Source organism: Rhinatrema bivittatum, chromosome 5 (genome assembly GCF_901001135.1).
Source record: "Rhinatrema bivittatum chromosome 5, aRhiBiv1.1, whole genome shotgun sequence".
In the NCBI taxonomy this organism is placed as follows: Eukaryota; Metazoa; Chordata; class Amphibia; order Gymnophiona; family Rhinatrematidae; genus Rhinatrema; species Rhinatrema bivittatum.
Window position 1 is genome coordinate 30,490,921 of NC_042619.1, and position 15,830 is coordinate 30,506,750.

Below are 15,830 nucleotides of genomic sequence, written 5' to 3' on the forward strand. Positions count from 1 at the left end.
TCAGTCAGTGCATGGCTGCCCCTCGTCCCACCAGCCTTGTGTTAAAGAGACGCAATACAAGGCTTGCCCGCGTTACATATTTCTCTCCCCCCCTTTTTCAAATCCTGCCTTCTCTTGGCTGCCGGTTAGGAGCAGCAGTATTGCGGCGCCTCAGTTAGCCTGGGCTTCTGGCCAGTAGTGGATGCCAGCTATCAACAGCCATTTCTCTGAGGAGGTCAACAAGATTATATTAAAGTTTTATTTTAGCCACATTTCATTTAGCTAGGGGAGGGTGATTTGAGAACGCCTTGCACAGCGCCACCTGTTACCTGCTGACTTTGCAGCTAATTTTCAATGCAGTTTTATACGCATGTAATGTCGCTGAAAATGCCGGGGTACGGTCCCAGAATACGTGCCCACATTACACTCAGGAAGCTACACCTGCTCCTCCTAGCAGTGTGAAAGCTCTGCACGTAAAACCTAACTGCGGAAAATCCAAAGGCCTGCGTTTAATTCCTATCCCTGCCCCCTAAACTCCATCCCCTCCAGAATGCCCTACCCCAAGCCGAGCGTAAGAGTATGCGAATAATCGGGTTATGCGTGAGACCCAGGTCCTAAATTCTGGTCCCTATGCCATTAGTGACCTGTCCTTCAACTCTTTCCTAAATTCTCACTTAACCCCTGCTTTTGGCCGAGTTGGGATTATGGTGTTGCAAAAGAGGACGGCACTGTTTTTGCTCATCTCGAAGTAAGCGTATGGAGAGATGACCTCTAGGGAGACTGTGACAGCATCGATGAATTTGTAATTGGATATAGCAGAATAAAAGTGCATTAAATAAATAAATAAATAGAAACCTGAGCTCAGAGTGGGAGTGGGGTTTTCTTATACATTCAGCAGTGGGATTTAGATGGAGAGTCCTGAAGTCACCATGGATGCTGCCACCATGGATGCTGGCGTGCCAAGGGTAATGCTCCTAGGCATTAGCCAAGAGGCACCTGGGATAAGTCTTGAATCCTAACCATGGAAAATCCTGTGGCTTCCTCTGAAGAACTCCGTGATTCTATGTGAGCTTATGGAAAGAAGGACTATTGGACATTAATGTTAGAAGAAGGGATCTTAATTCACTGCTAAAGAAAGAGGAACTAATTATAAGCGGAATAGAAAATCTTTTAAATAAAATAAATTTTAAAAAGTGTAGCGTATGTTTTATTTTTTTGCTGTTGTTATCTCTGGTGTGGAATCCTGTGACTTATCATTTTGTGATTTTGGTTGCTGATTGACTGCTGGTAACCCAGGCGAATAAAAATGTAGAATAATTTTGAAATAAAAGTCATTGTATGACCTTGATTAAGATATTCCAGAACTGTGGATTTGAGATCTTCAGTTTACTAATGAATGGGAAAAGAGAAGACAGAAGATTTTGTGCATGGGAACATCCTGATGGTCACTGAGGGGAGCAGTTTGATTTGGGTAATTTCCCTGTCCTGCAGTAAACAATATTGCTCTTACGTCTCTGAGCTAGGTGCAATTCAACATTTGCCCGACCACTGTGTCTTTTTTTGAATCCACAGAGCTGGTGCCAGGACCACTTGGTTTTCTGCGCAAAAAATAACTTTGAAAATGACCCCCTAAGGCTTAATTTTGTAAATGTTTGCATGAAAAAGCTGGGGGAAAAAAAATTAAAGTCACATCAGATTTCAAAGTGAATGTGCGCCATAGGTTAGTTTTGTAAATTATTTCACCAACGCTCCTGGTCACAGTTGCACCTGCTGAAACATTTGCAGAAACTTTTCAGGTAAAGTTCAGCTGCATACTTTTGAAAATCCCAAAGTATGCGGAAGTCGAAACTCCGCCCCCAAGGATGGCTCCCCTCAGTCTGGGTAAATTTGCGTGCACAAAATACATACGTCCCTAAGTTCACCTACAAAGCGGGCGGGTAATTTAATAATTTAATAAAAATGACCCCCAAGAAATTGTCACAAAAAAATAAAAACTGTCAAAAAAAGAGAAGCTGGAAACCATACTCAGTGGACTGCTCCAAAACTGTAAAAAGCCCGGTTCGCTTCAGGTGTTTACTTAGGCCTTCTATATGTGACAAAATGCGGAGAAAATATTCTACTTTCTGAGGACGCTGCTTACTGGTGTTGTGAGTTAAAGCTGAGCTACCTCGCGCTAGTGGCGAAAACGACCGTCGCACGACCCTTTGTTTTCCGCCGCAGTGATGAGGTCAGGAATTTATGGACAGCATTCGGCCAAAGGCAGAACTGGTTGATCCCCCAAGAGGGATCCCCATGAGAATCCCACCCCTTTGGAAAGGTTGCATCCCACCCCCGCCCGTCTTCCCGATGACCTGGGGAGGCAACGTGGGCATCCCATGGACCCTAGCGTGGGGGGGGGGGGGGGGGTTTTCTAGGAGTCAATAACCCACTCAGGATCCAATTAGGAGAACCACATTTAAATTGCTGCTCCAGAGGATGTGCTGCTCCAGAGAGTAATGTCTTGAAGGGTTTAACACACTGAACTTTATGAATTTTGTGGCAGCACAGGAGGTAGATAGATATTCAGCGGGCAGGTGAGCAGTAAAGTTATCCAGAGAAGAAAATTAAACCATAATAGTAATAGAGAACTTTTATCTGGATGTTCAGAGGAACTTTATCACAGTAGGTTTAAAGTTGTCCGCGCAAACATAGCCGGATAGCGCTCAGTATGGCATTGTCTGGCTGAGTCCGTCAGCCCCGCCCTCATCCCGCCTCCAGCCCCGCCCCCTTTTTCTCTGGGGGTTTTGAAGGGGAAGGCTTATGCAGGTCAAAGCCCATAAATCTGCCCAACTCTTCTGAATATCGAGCTCACACAGTGTCAAAAGTGCTGTTTAAAAAATTAAATAAATAAAGATTTTAACTGCCCCAACAAATGAGAAAGCCAGGATGGCCTTGTGGCTGAATAATTTTATTTTTAGTTAGTTATTTTAGTTTTTCAGGCACTTCAGAGCGGATTACATTCAGGTACTGTAGGGATTTATTTGTTAGGAACCAGGACTCGGCCACAGGATTCAAATCCTGCTTTTTCCTTGTGACTTTGGCAAGTTGCTAGCTCCCATTGCCTCAGGTAACCTGCTTTTATTGTTAGCTCTCCAGGGAAGGGACTCATTGTACCCGCATGTAATTGGTTGTGGGGCACAATATAAAATGCTGAAATAATAATGCAAATGAAGAAGATTTGGCCATCGAAACTCCAACCTGTGACATGCTTATAATCCCAGGCGGTCCAAGATGACATAACAGTTATTACCCTTAACAGAAGACGGGGGGGGGGGGGGGGGGGGTGTAACCTGCACAGAGCGGCAGTTACTACCCTTCACAGAGCAAATGGAGATAACCTGCACAGAACGGCAGTTACTACCAGTAATAAATACATGGGGGTAACCTGCACAGAGCGGCAGTTACTACCCTTCACAGAGCAAATGGAGATAACCTGCACGGAACGGCAGTTACTACCAGTAAATACATGGGGATAACCTGCACAGAGCGGCAGTTACTACCCTTCACAGAGCAAATGGAGATAACCTGCACAGAACGGCAGTTACTACCAGTAATAAATACATGGGGGTAACCTGCACACAGCGGCAGTTACTACCCTTCACAGAGCAAATGGAGATAACCTGCACGGAACGGCAGTTACTACCAGTAAATACATGGAGATAACCTGCACAGAGCGGCAGTTACTACCCTTAACAGAGCAAATGGAGATAACCTGCATGGAACGGCAGTTACTACCCTTAACATACAGCTTGGGGGTAACCTGCAAAAAAGTGGCAGTTACTACCCTTAAGAGGAAAATGGGTTTAACCTGCACAGAGCGGCAGTTACTACCCTTAATATACGGCTTGGGGATAACCTGCACAGAGTGTCGAGATTAACCCTTAAGAGAAACATGGGGTTTACCTGCACGAAGCGGCAGTTACTACCAGTAACATAAGGGTTGGGGGGAACCTACAAAAAAGCGGTAATTACTACCCTTAAGAGACCTGCACAGAGCGGCAGTTACTACCAGTAACAGAAACATGGGGTTAACCTGCACGGAGCAGCAGTTACTACCAGTAACAGAGACATTGGGTGACCTGCACGGAGCAGCAGTTACTGCCATAAGAAACTCGCTGGGCAGACCGGATGGACCATTTGGTCTTTATCTGCCGTCATTACTACATATATGTATAACATTACCTTACAATTTGCGTATCCCCCCATTAACATCTAGAGATAGGGTCATTAAAGTATCGTTAATTTGAATAAAAGTGGTTTTTGTAATCACAATCTTTCCTGTTAACCAAACAGGAATGGTGAATTCTGGTCTCTTAAGTGTTCCAAATTAGGCAAATGTATTTATTTATTTTAAAAAGTGTTTACATTCCACTTTTATTAGTAACACCATTCTACCAAACAACTAAACTAAGACTAACATGACGGTATATAAAACTCAATAAATAAATAAATACTATCTGCAGGCCTAGGCAGACTGGCTGCTGAATCACACAGGCCTGGCCACAGCCGACCAGAGCTGACCGAGAACACTCTGGAAAAAACCAGCCAGGAGCCCCTGCTTCCCTTTTACAGCCTGCTGCACGCTGAATACAGCAGAAGCAGTGAACATGCAGGCTGACCACCCACTGGCAGTATTACAGAAAACAAGAAACTGTCAGGCCGATACAGTACAGTGGGTGGAGCGCACTGTTTGCCCGCGTGTTTTCCACGCGCTAGCTTTACCCCTTATTCAGTAAGGGGTAATAGCGCGTCCAAAACGCGCGTCCAAACCCCCCCCTCCCCCCTGAAACTAATAGCGCCCGCAACGTGCAAATGCACGTGGATGGCCCTATTAGTTATTCCCGCGCGATTCAGTAAGTAAAATGTGCAGCCAAGCCGCACATTTTACTTTCAGAAATTAGCGCCTACCCAGAGGTCGGCGCTAATTTCTCTCGGCACCGGGAAAGTGCACAGAAAAGCAGTAAAAACTGATTTTCTGTGCACCCTCCGACTTAATATCATGGCGATATTAAGTCGGAGGTCCCAAAAGTAAAAAATAATTAAAAAAAAAAAAAATTTTTAAATCAGCCCGCGGCTTGAAAACTGGACGCTCAATTTTGCCGTCGTCCGGATTCTGAACCCGTGGCTGTCAGCGGGCTCGAGAACCGATGCCTGCAAAATTGAGCGTCGGCTGTCAAACCTGCTGACAGCCGCCGCTCCTTTTACCGCGAGCCCTAATTAGCATATTTTTATTTACCGGATTGCGCGCCCGGGACACTGGCCTGTGCGTGCGCCGGGAGAGCGGGTGCCCCCGCGTTTCTTTCTGTATCGGCCTGTATGTAGGATAAAGCATGAGGAGCAGAAATAGAAGCAGGACAGTATGGGCCTGATTTACGAAGGCTTTTCTCCCATTCTGTGAAAGCAGGGCAAAAGTGAGCCAACAGAAAAACAGCTGAGGAGACAGGACACAGACTGGGCCTGTGCACCTGATCGTAAAGAGTGCGGTTTTAGCACAAGAGGCTGCTTTTGTCTGCCCAGCCCTCCGGCATGCGTTATACAATGAACAGAGAGGAACACAGAAACCCCTGCACACATGAGGTGCCTTGCCAGAGGTTGCATTGTGAGGTTTGGGTTAGGAGATGTGGAACTGGGGTGTCTGCCCTGACATTTGTACAAAATGTTTTCACCGGAGACTTGCAGGGTCATTTCTATTACGACGCAAAAGGCAAAAAATGTGTCTATTTTTCTGGCATTTGTAAATCCCCCTTAATATATGCAGATAAAGCTCATGGATATCCGTTGCGGATGTCCTGAAAATCCCACCTGTTCGTGTCGAGGTGGCGCTGGAGCAACAACATAAAAGCAGAGATGGAGAAACTCGGGCGCCATCTTTTTTTTGTTACCTCGGTGCAGTCTGCTGTTCTCCACCGCTGACAGAGTGTTCCTGCGGGGAACGGCGGCAGGGATCGCGTCCACGCTCTCTCCGTTGAGGGGCTGCTGCTGCTGGGGGCTGCCCCACTTCGGCTCCAGCTGGCCCGGCTTGGGGGGCCGCGGGGGAGGCGCGGTGGTGGAACCGCTGGACGCCAGGGCCAAGGCATTGTGGTTTTTGTCCAACGTGAAGGTCCGGGGGATCTGGTAAACTGAGAGAGGGGTGGTCGGGAAGTCATAGGAGTCCGTGGAGAGCTCGCTAAGCCCCTTGCAGAGGGCGCTGTTGGGCGTCTTAAAGGTGTAAACCTCCTCACTGTCAGACTCCAGGCCCGAGAGGCTTGACTTGGTGGGAGTGTCCGAGCCGAAGCTTCTCGGGAGGTCGTACGCGCTGTCCCTGAGATCAGAATTGTGCCTGATTGCCTTTGGCAAACTGTAGAAGCCATGCACTTGACTGCCAACGCCATTCACACAATGCCCGTAGCCTTGAGACAGCTTCTGCACAGCGGTGTCGCTCTTCATGACAAACGAAGACCTGGTAGCCTGAGAGAAACTGGCGCTCCTAAAATGGAAAAAGAAGAAAAAATAAAATGAATGAATTCAGTTACTTCAGTGTTCATTTTTAATCTATATCCTCGCCAGTGCTGCACTTCTCCCTGCTTGCCCTCCAAACACACACAGTGTTTTTCTGCTTTTTCCCTGGCATTTTGACCTGTGCAGTTTCCCTGGAGTCTTCCAGGAATCCATTCAATGCATCTCCCTTTCCAGCAAAGCTGTCATCTCACCAGACGGTGTCCTGAAACATCTACAGCACTAGCCACATCATCATCACAGACTCATTTAATACTTGTGCCAGCTTGGGATACTGCCTACCAATACGGTGCTCCACACCCACCCGTCAAACGAGAAAAGTTCATTTTTCCAGACAGATGTGATCTCTCCATCATTTCTCAGCTTCACGCTTGGGTAATGCAGGAGTTTATGGATGGAGGGAGGAAGGGAACAGTCTGCACACGTTTAAAGGCCGAGCAGACTGGCAGGGAGGTGGCCACCTCCTTCACCCCCTTCCCAACAGATTGTCAAATAACGCAATCATCGCACAAAAGCGGCCCCCGGTGGCTGGATTTGGGGCCCGTGGTGGCCGATGCAGCTTTACTCTGTAGTGCAGTCGCTGCAGCCCTGGTTCCCATCGAGCTGGAAGCCTCAGCCTCTGCCACCTCAAAAAATATACTAAGAAAATTCAGCAAGAGAGAGAGAGAGAGGGCTAAGAAGCTGCCGCACATGTAATTATCATGCTTATTTATTTATTTTATTTATTTATTGAGTTTTATATACCGTCGTTCTGTTTTGCCATCACAACACCATTTAGAAACTAAAAGCTGTACATATGATATAACAGACGCATAACAATAATTTAAATGAGGAGGACAATTTTCCAAGCTGGTTACCCGGGTAAAATGACTTTCTGTTTGAAAGCGTGTGCAGGCTTCCACGACCTGCGCACTGACAAAGAGGCATTGCTAGAGGGTTGTTTGCCTCGGAGGGGAGGGAGAGCAACTCATGTGGTTTACATTTTTCGAAAGCTTGCACGTTATTTTAACACACCGATGCCACCACAGCCCTGCGCCCTCCGTGATGCGCGTGCTTATGTTCAGCTTCTCTCTGAAAATGAGCGTTCTAAGCACCATAAGGACTTTGCAACTCCACAGCCTATTCACAATTTCCTCCTCCCCCCCCCCCCCCCCCCCCCCCCCCCCCCCCCCCCCCCCCCCCCCATCTTAGCGGTTTGGACCGGAATAACTGGGCAAGTTTTCCTACACAGAAAATTCATAGGGACATGCGACCGCAGTCCCTGCTACTTTTTTTCCGGTTGTCCCTGGGTGACGTCCTCATCATATTCTGATAAACGTAGGTGCTGTTCACATCCCTTGCCATAAAGTGGCGCTGGGGCATTCTTAATAACAAAAGAAGAAGCAAACTCAAGCCAGCAAGCTCGGAGCAGGGTCCCACAGACCATGAAGGAACATCTGAGCCAAGACGTCTGGGTGCCTGTTTCCACAGCAGGCAGAAATGCCGCTTCACGGTTTCAGATCCATCAATACGTAGCCCCGTCCCAAGCAGTTCTTGGGCACAAGGGGGATAGTCAAAAACCACGCAAGGTCCCGTGACCTCTCAGGTTTCCCGCACAGGGGGAGAAAAGAGAGGCTTTTCAAGGTCCTTAGGATTTTCATCTCTCTGGGGGTTCTTCTGCACGGTCACACGAAACCCCCTTCCCCCCCCCCCTCTGCACTCCCAGGCTGCTGTTACAAATAAAGTCTTTACTGCAACCTGGTGGCAGGCAAACAAAAGTCCAGCAATACACAAGATGATAGTGCACGGCTCAGTGTGCTGCGGCAGTTAAATAAGCAAATGTTAGGAATTATTAGGAAGGGAATGGTGAATAAAACGGAAAATGTCATAATGCCTCTGTATCGCTCCATGGTGAGACCACACCTTGAATACTGTGTACAATTCTGGTCGCTGCATCTCAAAAAAGATATAATTGTGATGGAGAAGGTACAGAGAAGGGCAACCAAAATGATAAAGGGGATGAAACAGCTCCCCTATGAGGAAAGACTAAAGAGGTTAGGGCTGTTCAGCTTGGAGAACAGACGGCTGAGGGGGGATATCATAGAGGTCTACAAAATCATGAAAGGACTTTAACAGGTTAATGTAAATCGGTTATTTACTCTCTCACGGGCCAATACAGAAAAATCCGCGGGAGAGCCGGCGAGTGCCCAGGCCACTCTCCTGGATGCGTGATACAGAAAAAAAAAATATGTAAATGAGGGCCCGCGGTAAAAGGAGGCAGAGGCTGTCAGCGGGTTTGATAGCCGACGCTCAATTTTTCCAGCGTCTGTTCTCGAGCCCGCTGATAATATTTGAGCGTCCGTCTTCCAACCCGCAGGCCGTGGGCAGATTTTTAATTTTTTGGGCCTCCGACTTAATATCGCTATGATATTAAGTCGGAGGGTGTACAGAAAAGCAGTTTTTTCTGCTTTTCTGTACACTTTCCTGGTGCCGGCTGAAATTAACGCCTACCTTTGGCCAGGCGTTAATTTCTGAAAGTAAAATGTGCGGCTTCGCTGCACATTTTGCTTTCTGTATCGCGCGGGAATGACTAATAGGCCCATCAACATGCATCTGCATGTGGCGGGCGCTATTAGTTTCGGAGGGGTTTTGGCTGCACGTTTTCGACTGGAGTGCACTTTACTGTATCGGCCTGTCAGTTAATAGAAGGACCAGGCGGCACTCCATGAAGTTAGCAAGTAGCTCATTTAAACAAATCGAAGAAAATTCTTTCACTCAGTGCATAGTTAAGCTCTGGAATTCATTGCTAGAGGATGTGGTTACAGCATTTAATGTAGCTGGGTTTAAAAAAAGATTTGGATAAGTTCTCAGAAGAAAACTCCATAAACTGCTATTAATCCATAAGGAATAATGGCTTGAGATGTATTTAACGTTTGGGTACTTGCCAGGTTCTTATGGCCTGGATTGGCCTCTGTTGGAAACAGGATGCTGGGCTTGATGGACCCTTGGTCTGACCCAGTATGGCATATCTTATGTTCTCATGTAAAAAAACAGTTTTCAGTCTCTTTCACAGACTGCTCCCCACAAAAGTAAGCTCTTTGGAACAGATACCTTTCTACTTCTTGGCCCTCTCAGTACCTTTTGGCTATTGCAGATCTTGTCAGGAGCAGATTTTGGGGTTCCCTTACAAGCAGAATGAAAACTCGCTAACATTCAGGATTTCCAGGGGATGCTTCTGGTTCACGTTCCTGAGGCCTCTTGGAGATAACTGGAGGCTGCACTGCAGGACAGGCCATTATCAAGATTACGGTTATGGTTATCAAGATTATCATAATTATCAAGATTATGGTTATGGTTGCTCCTCTCTCCTCATTCATTTCTGCCCCTTTTCTCCTTCCTCTCTTCTGTCTCTCCCGAACACCCCCCCCCCCCCTTCCCCTTTCTCGCCTGCTCCCTCCCCCGGCTCCTTGTTCATTGTAATTCTTCCATCTTTTGAGTTAATTGTAAACCGGCGTGATGTGTCCTACGAACGTCGGTATATAAAAATTCATTAAATAAACAAAATAAATAAATAAATTAGCAGGAAGTTCAGGAATATTTTCCTCACAGTTCTGTGGAATAGTTTTCAGCCCAGCGGCTGCAGAATTTCCGGCTTTTAGGGACCAGAATTTCTCTGCACTGCCTCCTCTCAGTGGGGGAGGGGGCATCCCTTTATCTTTGCGGAGGGTGGGTGACCTGCCACCAGTTCCAGTGCACAGCCTAAAAGGCTAGTTGATTAAAAAAAAAATAAAATTGCTGTAATTGCTGTTTTGCTTTTTCCTCCTAAGGAAATAGAGGTTAACAAACCAACAAAATAAATTAAAATAAAGTGAAGTCTTTTTACTGGACTAACTTCACACATTTTTTGACTAGCTTTGGTGGAGTTGAAGATTTACTGTATATGACCTCTGTCACTGGCCCTGGTCGACATTCAGGGTTAATGCCGCACGCACCAATTTGCCACGACACCATGCAGCTTCACCGGGCGAGAAAAATGCCCTGGCTGAATTCGAAGGGCTTTCAGCATACGCCAGGCAGGCTTGTGCAGTGAGTAACAGGGGGGTGGAGGTTATCTTCATGACTTTTTAAAATACATTTCCATAGGAGTCTAATGTCTTGTACGGATGAGGATCGGCAGGCATGTTATTCAAGGTTACAAACCAATATCCCCCGCAAACACGCTGCATTACCATCCAGGAAAAATAGGTCCCAGAAAGTCTGGAATATCGTTTTGATGTAAGTGCCTGAAATGTATTTATTTAATAATAAATAATGATGATGTGATGTTATTTATTGTTGATTATAGAAGGAAGCTTGAGGGATGGAAAATGGAAAAAGAAAAAAGGAATAGAAAATATTGAAAGGAAATGTTTGTAAAATTTTCCAAAGTTGTCCAACTTTGGGGACAGACGAATTAAGTATTTTTTTTTTTTAGGGCCTGATGTACTAATTGGCTTTTTCCCCCGCAGGGCCTAATTTACTAAGTCTTTTTCTCCCCGAGACGCAGAATGGGAAAATACATCAGCTGTACACTTAATACATCTGGCCCAGCAGTGAGAGGGGAATTCAGCATGGGAGGGATGGGCTGGTTGCCAGAAGTCTGAATATGGAATTAATGAGTTGCTGCAGGGTGCTGTTGCAGGGAACACATGACTGTGACACACCAGGGGCAAACGACTGTGCCGCACTTCAACAGCCATCGCTGGTATTGAACACAGAGGTGAAGAATATTTGCAGGCTTCTTTGCACAACAAAGGGACAATTTAATGCAGGATTACGAAGAGGTGGATGGAACGTACAGTAGCATGGGCCCCCAACTCTGCAGCGTGCGTGCAGCTCGAACAGTGCAGTGCTAATACTGACCCTTCTCTGTACAGCTATCAGTACAGTGTATTAGTACAAATTAAAGGATTTTACTCTGGCGAGCTTAATGGGCTGGGTGTCCTCCTGTAGGATTCCTCCCTGTGCTGCAGTGGCAAAGCAGCGAGATCGCAGTGCATGTGCCCAGAGTCTAACTTTGGAAGCTGCAGTGCAGGGTGAGGCTGCACTGAACAAGGATTCACACTGCACTTCTCATACACAGGGTGCAGCCAGCAGCTTCACTCACAGCCACCTCAACTCTTCCTTCGACCTTCCCATCCGAGGTCTACTTTCGATGTAGGCGTGTCTTCCGGGGAAAGCTCTATCCTGCTGATTTATTGCGATTTTCGGCAGATGGATGCAAACATTCAACTGGTGGTAGATACAGAATCCTTATTTTTTTCTTCTGGTTGCTGGCACGCCGTTTACCGGGAACGATGACGAACAAGCACAGATCTATCACATACACTCCTTTAAGCTCAGAGGGTTTTCCCCAGCTCGTACAATCAAAAGAGTGGCAACACCACCAACGGCTGAGATTGCGTACCCACTATTAGCGCTTGGCAGCGAGAAAAGTTGGCAAGCGTTGAAAGGAACAGAGGAACTAAAAAAAAATGGAATTTCCCATTCACATAATGGCTAATAACTCCTTATCCCCAACACCTTAATTCCTCTCCGCGGGAAGGAATCACCTAGAAAAGAAAGAGCAGGGATGCAGAGTCCCAGTAGAAAAATGTTGGCTTAAGACAGACCCCCCACTCCCTCGGAGAAGGCATCCACCTCTACGATGAAGGGTTTCTGGGGATCTGGGTGCTGGAGACAGGGCTCAGTGAGGAATGCGGCTTTCAAGCGACGGAAGGCTGTTTGGACCGCGGGTGGCCATTGTCTGGAGTTTGCTCCTTTGCGAGTCAGGGCCGTCAGAGGCGCAATCAAGGAGGAGTAGTTGTGGATGAAACTTCGATAATAATTGGCAAAGCCAAGGAATCTTTGTAAGGCTTTGAGGCCGACTGGCTGGGACCATTTCAGGATATTGGAGGGCTTCTCTGGGTCCATTTGGAATCCATGTCTGGAAATGATGTAGCCCAAGAAAGGTAGGCTCTCCCTCTCGAAGGAACATTTTTCCAACTTGGCGAATAATTGGTGGTCCCGGAGGCGTTGGACATGAAGGACATCCTGACGATGAGTCTGGAGATCATGAGAAAAGATCAAAATGTCGTCGAGACAGATGACCACACAGTCATACAGCATGTCCCAGAACACCTCGTTCATCATGTTCTAAAAGACGGCGGGCGCATTACAGAGTCCAAAGGGCATAACTAAGTACTCGTAATGGCCATCTCTGGTGTTAAAGGCCGTCTTCCATTCATCACCCTTCTTGATACAGATCAAATTATACGCCCCTTGGAGATTCAGCTTGGAAAAGATACGGGCTCCTTGAAGACTGTCAAAGAGCTCCGCGATGAGGGGCAGAGGGTAGCGGTCCTTTTGGGTGATGGCATTTAGGCCACGATAATCGATACATGGCCGTAGCGTCCCGTCCTTCTTAGCCACAAAGAAGAACCCCGCTCCTGTGGGAGTCTTAGAAGGCCAGATAAGGATAAGGATAAGGATAGGGGGTAGACCCGACCTCTGGGTGATTCCGTACCGGGCAACAAATTTATAGCACAGTCGTATTGGCGGTGTGACGGTAGAATATCCGCGCTTTCCTTGGAGAAGACATCTGCATGGGTAGTGTATTGAGGTGGAAGACCTGGAGGAAGGAGCGTGGTGGCTAGGCAGGCTCACTGGGGAGTGACCTTCAAACAGAAATCACGGCAGGAAGGACCCCAGTGGGAGAGCAGCAGAGACGACCAGTCAAATTGGGGAGAATGCTGTTGGAGCCAGGCAATGCCCAGAATTATAGGATGGATGGCCTTCTCTATAATGTGGAAGGTCAGGATTTCTTCATGAAGAACGCCCGTACGAAGTCTGATGGGCCCAGTGGTATGGGTGATTTGACCCGGAAGGGGCTCCCCTCGGATGGAGGATATTATAAGGGGTGAAGAACAGACAGGTATCTGGAGATGCTCCACCAGGGCTCTCATGATGAAGTTGCCCCCGATGCCGGAGTCTACCAGGGCCAAAGTGTGGAAGTCCTGGCCCGGCGTCAGAATTGTCACAGGTAGAGTGAGTGGGGAAGTTGGAAGGGTCAGGCCTGGAGGCAATTCCCCGGTGCACCCTAGGCCTGAGAGTTTACCGGACGCACAGGACACTGAGTCATGAAATGTCCGACCTCTCCACAATAGAGGCAGAGGCCTGAACAGCAGCGCGGAAGGCGCTCCTCAGGGGACAACTTGCCTCACCCCAACTGCATAGGTTCCTCCGGAGGTGGCTTAGATGAGGACGGACTTGGCCCGGGAGAGGGTGAGCGCTGGGACGTGGAGGGAGGCCTCTTCGCAAGGTGTAGCTCTCTGGAGCATTCCTGGAGTCGGCAGTTGATGCGTCCGGTCAAGCCAACGAGAGCCTCGAGGGTGGTGGCTAGCTCTCTGGCCGACAACTCGTCCTTCAGGCAGGACGCTAGTCCATCGAGAAATATGGAGCGTAGACAATCCTCATCCCAATGAAGCTCCGTGGCCAAGGTCTGAAATTCGATGATGTAGTCGGCCAACGGGTGGGAGCCCTGATAAAGATGCAGAAGAGAAGAACCAGAGTTGCCTGTTGTCCTGGGTCATCAAAAATGGTGCAAAAAAAGTCCAGCAACCCAGACAAATTACTTAAAATCAGATCCATATGGTCCCACAGAGGGGAGGCCCAGGTGAGAGCCTTACCGTCCAAGAGTGAAAAGATGTAGGTGGTCTGGGTGAGGTCGTCTGGAAAAAGTGTGGATTGCAAGCAAAAGTGCATATTGCACTGGTTTAAAAAGCTGCGACAAAGAGTTGGATCCCCAGAGAAGTGCGGCGGGGCCGGCAGACGAAGGACCGGACAGGAAGGTGGTAATGAGCGGAGGGTCTGGAAGCAGAGGCAGGCGTAGAGGCTGCGGCAACCGATGAGTCCAGACAGGCGCTGAGTCATTCCACTGCTGAGGCCAGTGACTCCAACGCCTTCTGCTGCTTGAGTATTTTTTTAAGCCAGGCCTGGAATGGCCTGTACAGCGGAACCCCCACCGGGTCCATGGACTTGGCTAACTGTTACGACTTTGGTGGAATGTGGACCCTTGGCCTGTGTTGGGATTGACGCTACCTGGGAGGCAGGCCTGCCACAGGTTCCCAATGACAGGAGACGAGGATGATGACGACAGGGGCTGGCTGGAGCTTCACCAATTCCAATCCCGTTCTCCGTGGGTTGAGCCTTTGGGTGCCAGGACTGGCTGGACCCCTGGAACGACAGAGGGCAGTAGGAGATGAGAATCACTGGTTCAAGGTCAGAAGGCCAGAAGAAGGTCCGAATTCCAGCCTGATGTCAAGCGCCAGTGGGAGATCCGATGCCAGGCCAAGATCAAGAGCCAGAGGGAGATCCGAAGCCAGTCCGAGGTCAAGAGCCAGAAGATCCATCCAAAGAAAGAAGACCAGGAAGAGGAACGGACAGGATCCGGAACAGGGAGCTGGAGCAGGAACGGAGCACAGGAACATGCTGGATCAGAGACCAAAGCAGAACACCGAGAAAACAGACCTGTAGCCAAGTCGCTTGCTACAGGGGCTGGACAGGTTTAAATACCAGTGGAAATTATGTCATCAGGAGGGGCTGAGTGCACTTTCTCGCCGCAGGCCCTTTAAGACACCCTAGGTGGCGCGCACGCGTGCCTAGGAGAAAGTCGGGGAGGACCCGAGTTGGCGGCGTTCTGAGGCAGGGAGAGGCTGACACAGCCCCCGGCGGAGCACGGGGCAGTTGTCCCTGTTGGAGGATCCGGGAGGCACAGCCCGCGCTGGGAGAGAGCCGGCATGCCGGCAGCTGACAGGGACGACCACGACGGCCCTCATCTGAGGGTGGTAAGCCTAACAACATTGAAGGGGAAGAACACATTTGTTTAAGCATTTTTCCATAAAAAAGACTAAAAAAATATTAAATTGTAATAAGGACATTAATATCTGGACTGATGATTATATGTGACCCAGTTGGTCTTAAGGAACCAAAGGGTGGTATGATGGTCCTCCTTTAACAAGTTATTGTACTTTTGGTATTGAACATTTTTGCTTTGCAATACGTTTTTGTATCTTATTAAGATTGTTTGCAGGAATCTCACCCCATCCAAGCCAAGATGGGGGTACCACAAGGATCATCACTCTCCCCCACCCTCTTCAACATTTACCTTCTCCCACTCTGTCAGCTACTTACTAACCTCAAGCTCACTCACTTCTTATACGCGGATGACATACAAATACTCATCCCTATTACGGAGACCATACACAAAACCATGGCCTACTGGAAAAAATGCCTCTCATCCATCAACGATCTTCTAACCA

The 15,830-nt window shown here is 48.1% G+C and overlaps 1 protein-coding gene across 2 annotated transcripts in view; it reads right to left on the reverse strand.

The window, feature by feature from the left end:
- Positions 1 to 15,830, reverse strand: part of GAB2 (GRB2 associated binding protein 2) — a 290,861-nt gene that overhangs the window by 24,845 nt on the left and 250,186 nt on the right. For both annotated transcript variants that reach the window (XM_029602205.1, XM_029602206.1), the window contains exon 4: positions 5,901 to 6,484. In XM_029602205.1, coding sequence (XP_029458065.1) covers positions 5,901 to 6,484 — 584 coding nt within the window. The remainder of the gene's footprint in view (positions 1 to 5,900; positions 6,485 to 15,830) is intronic.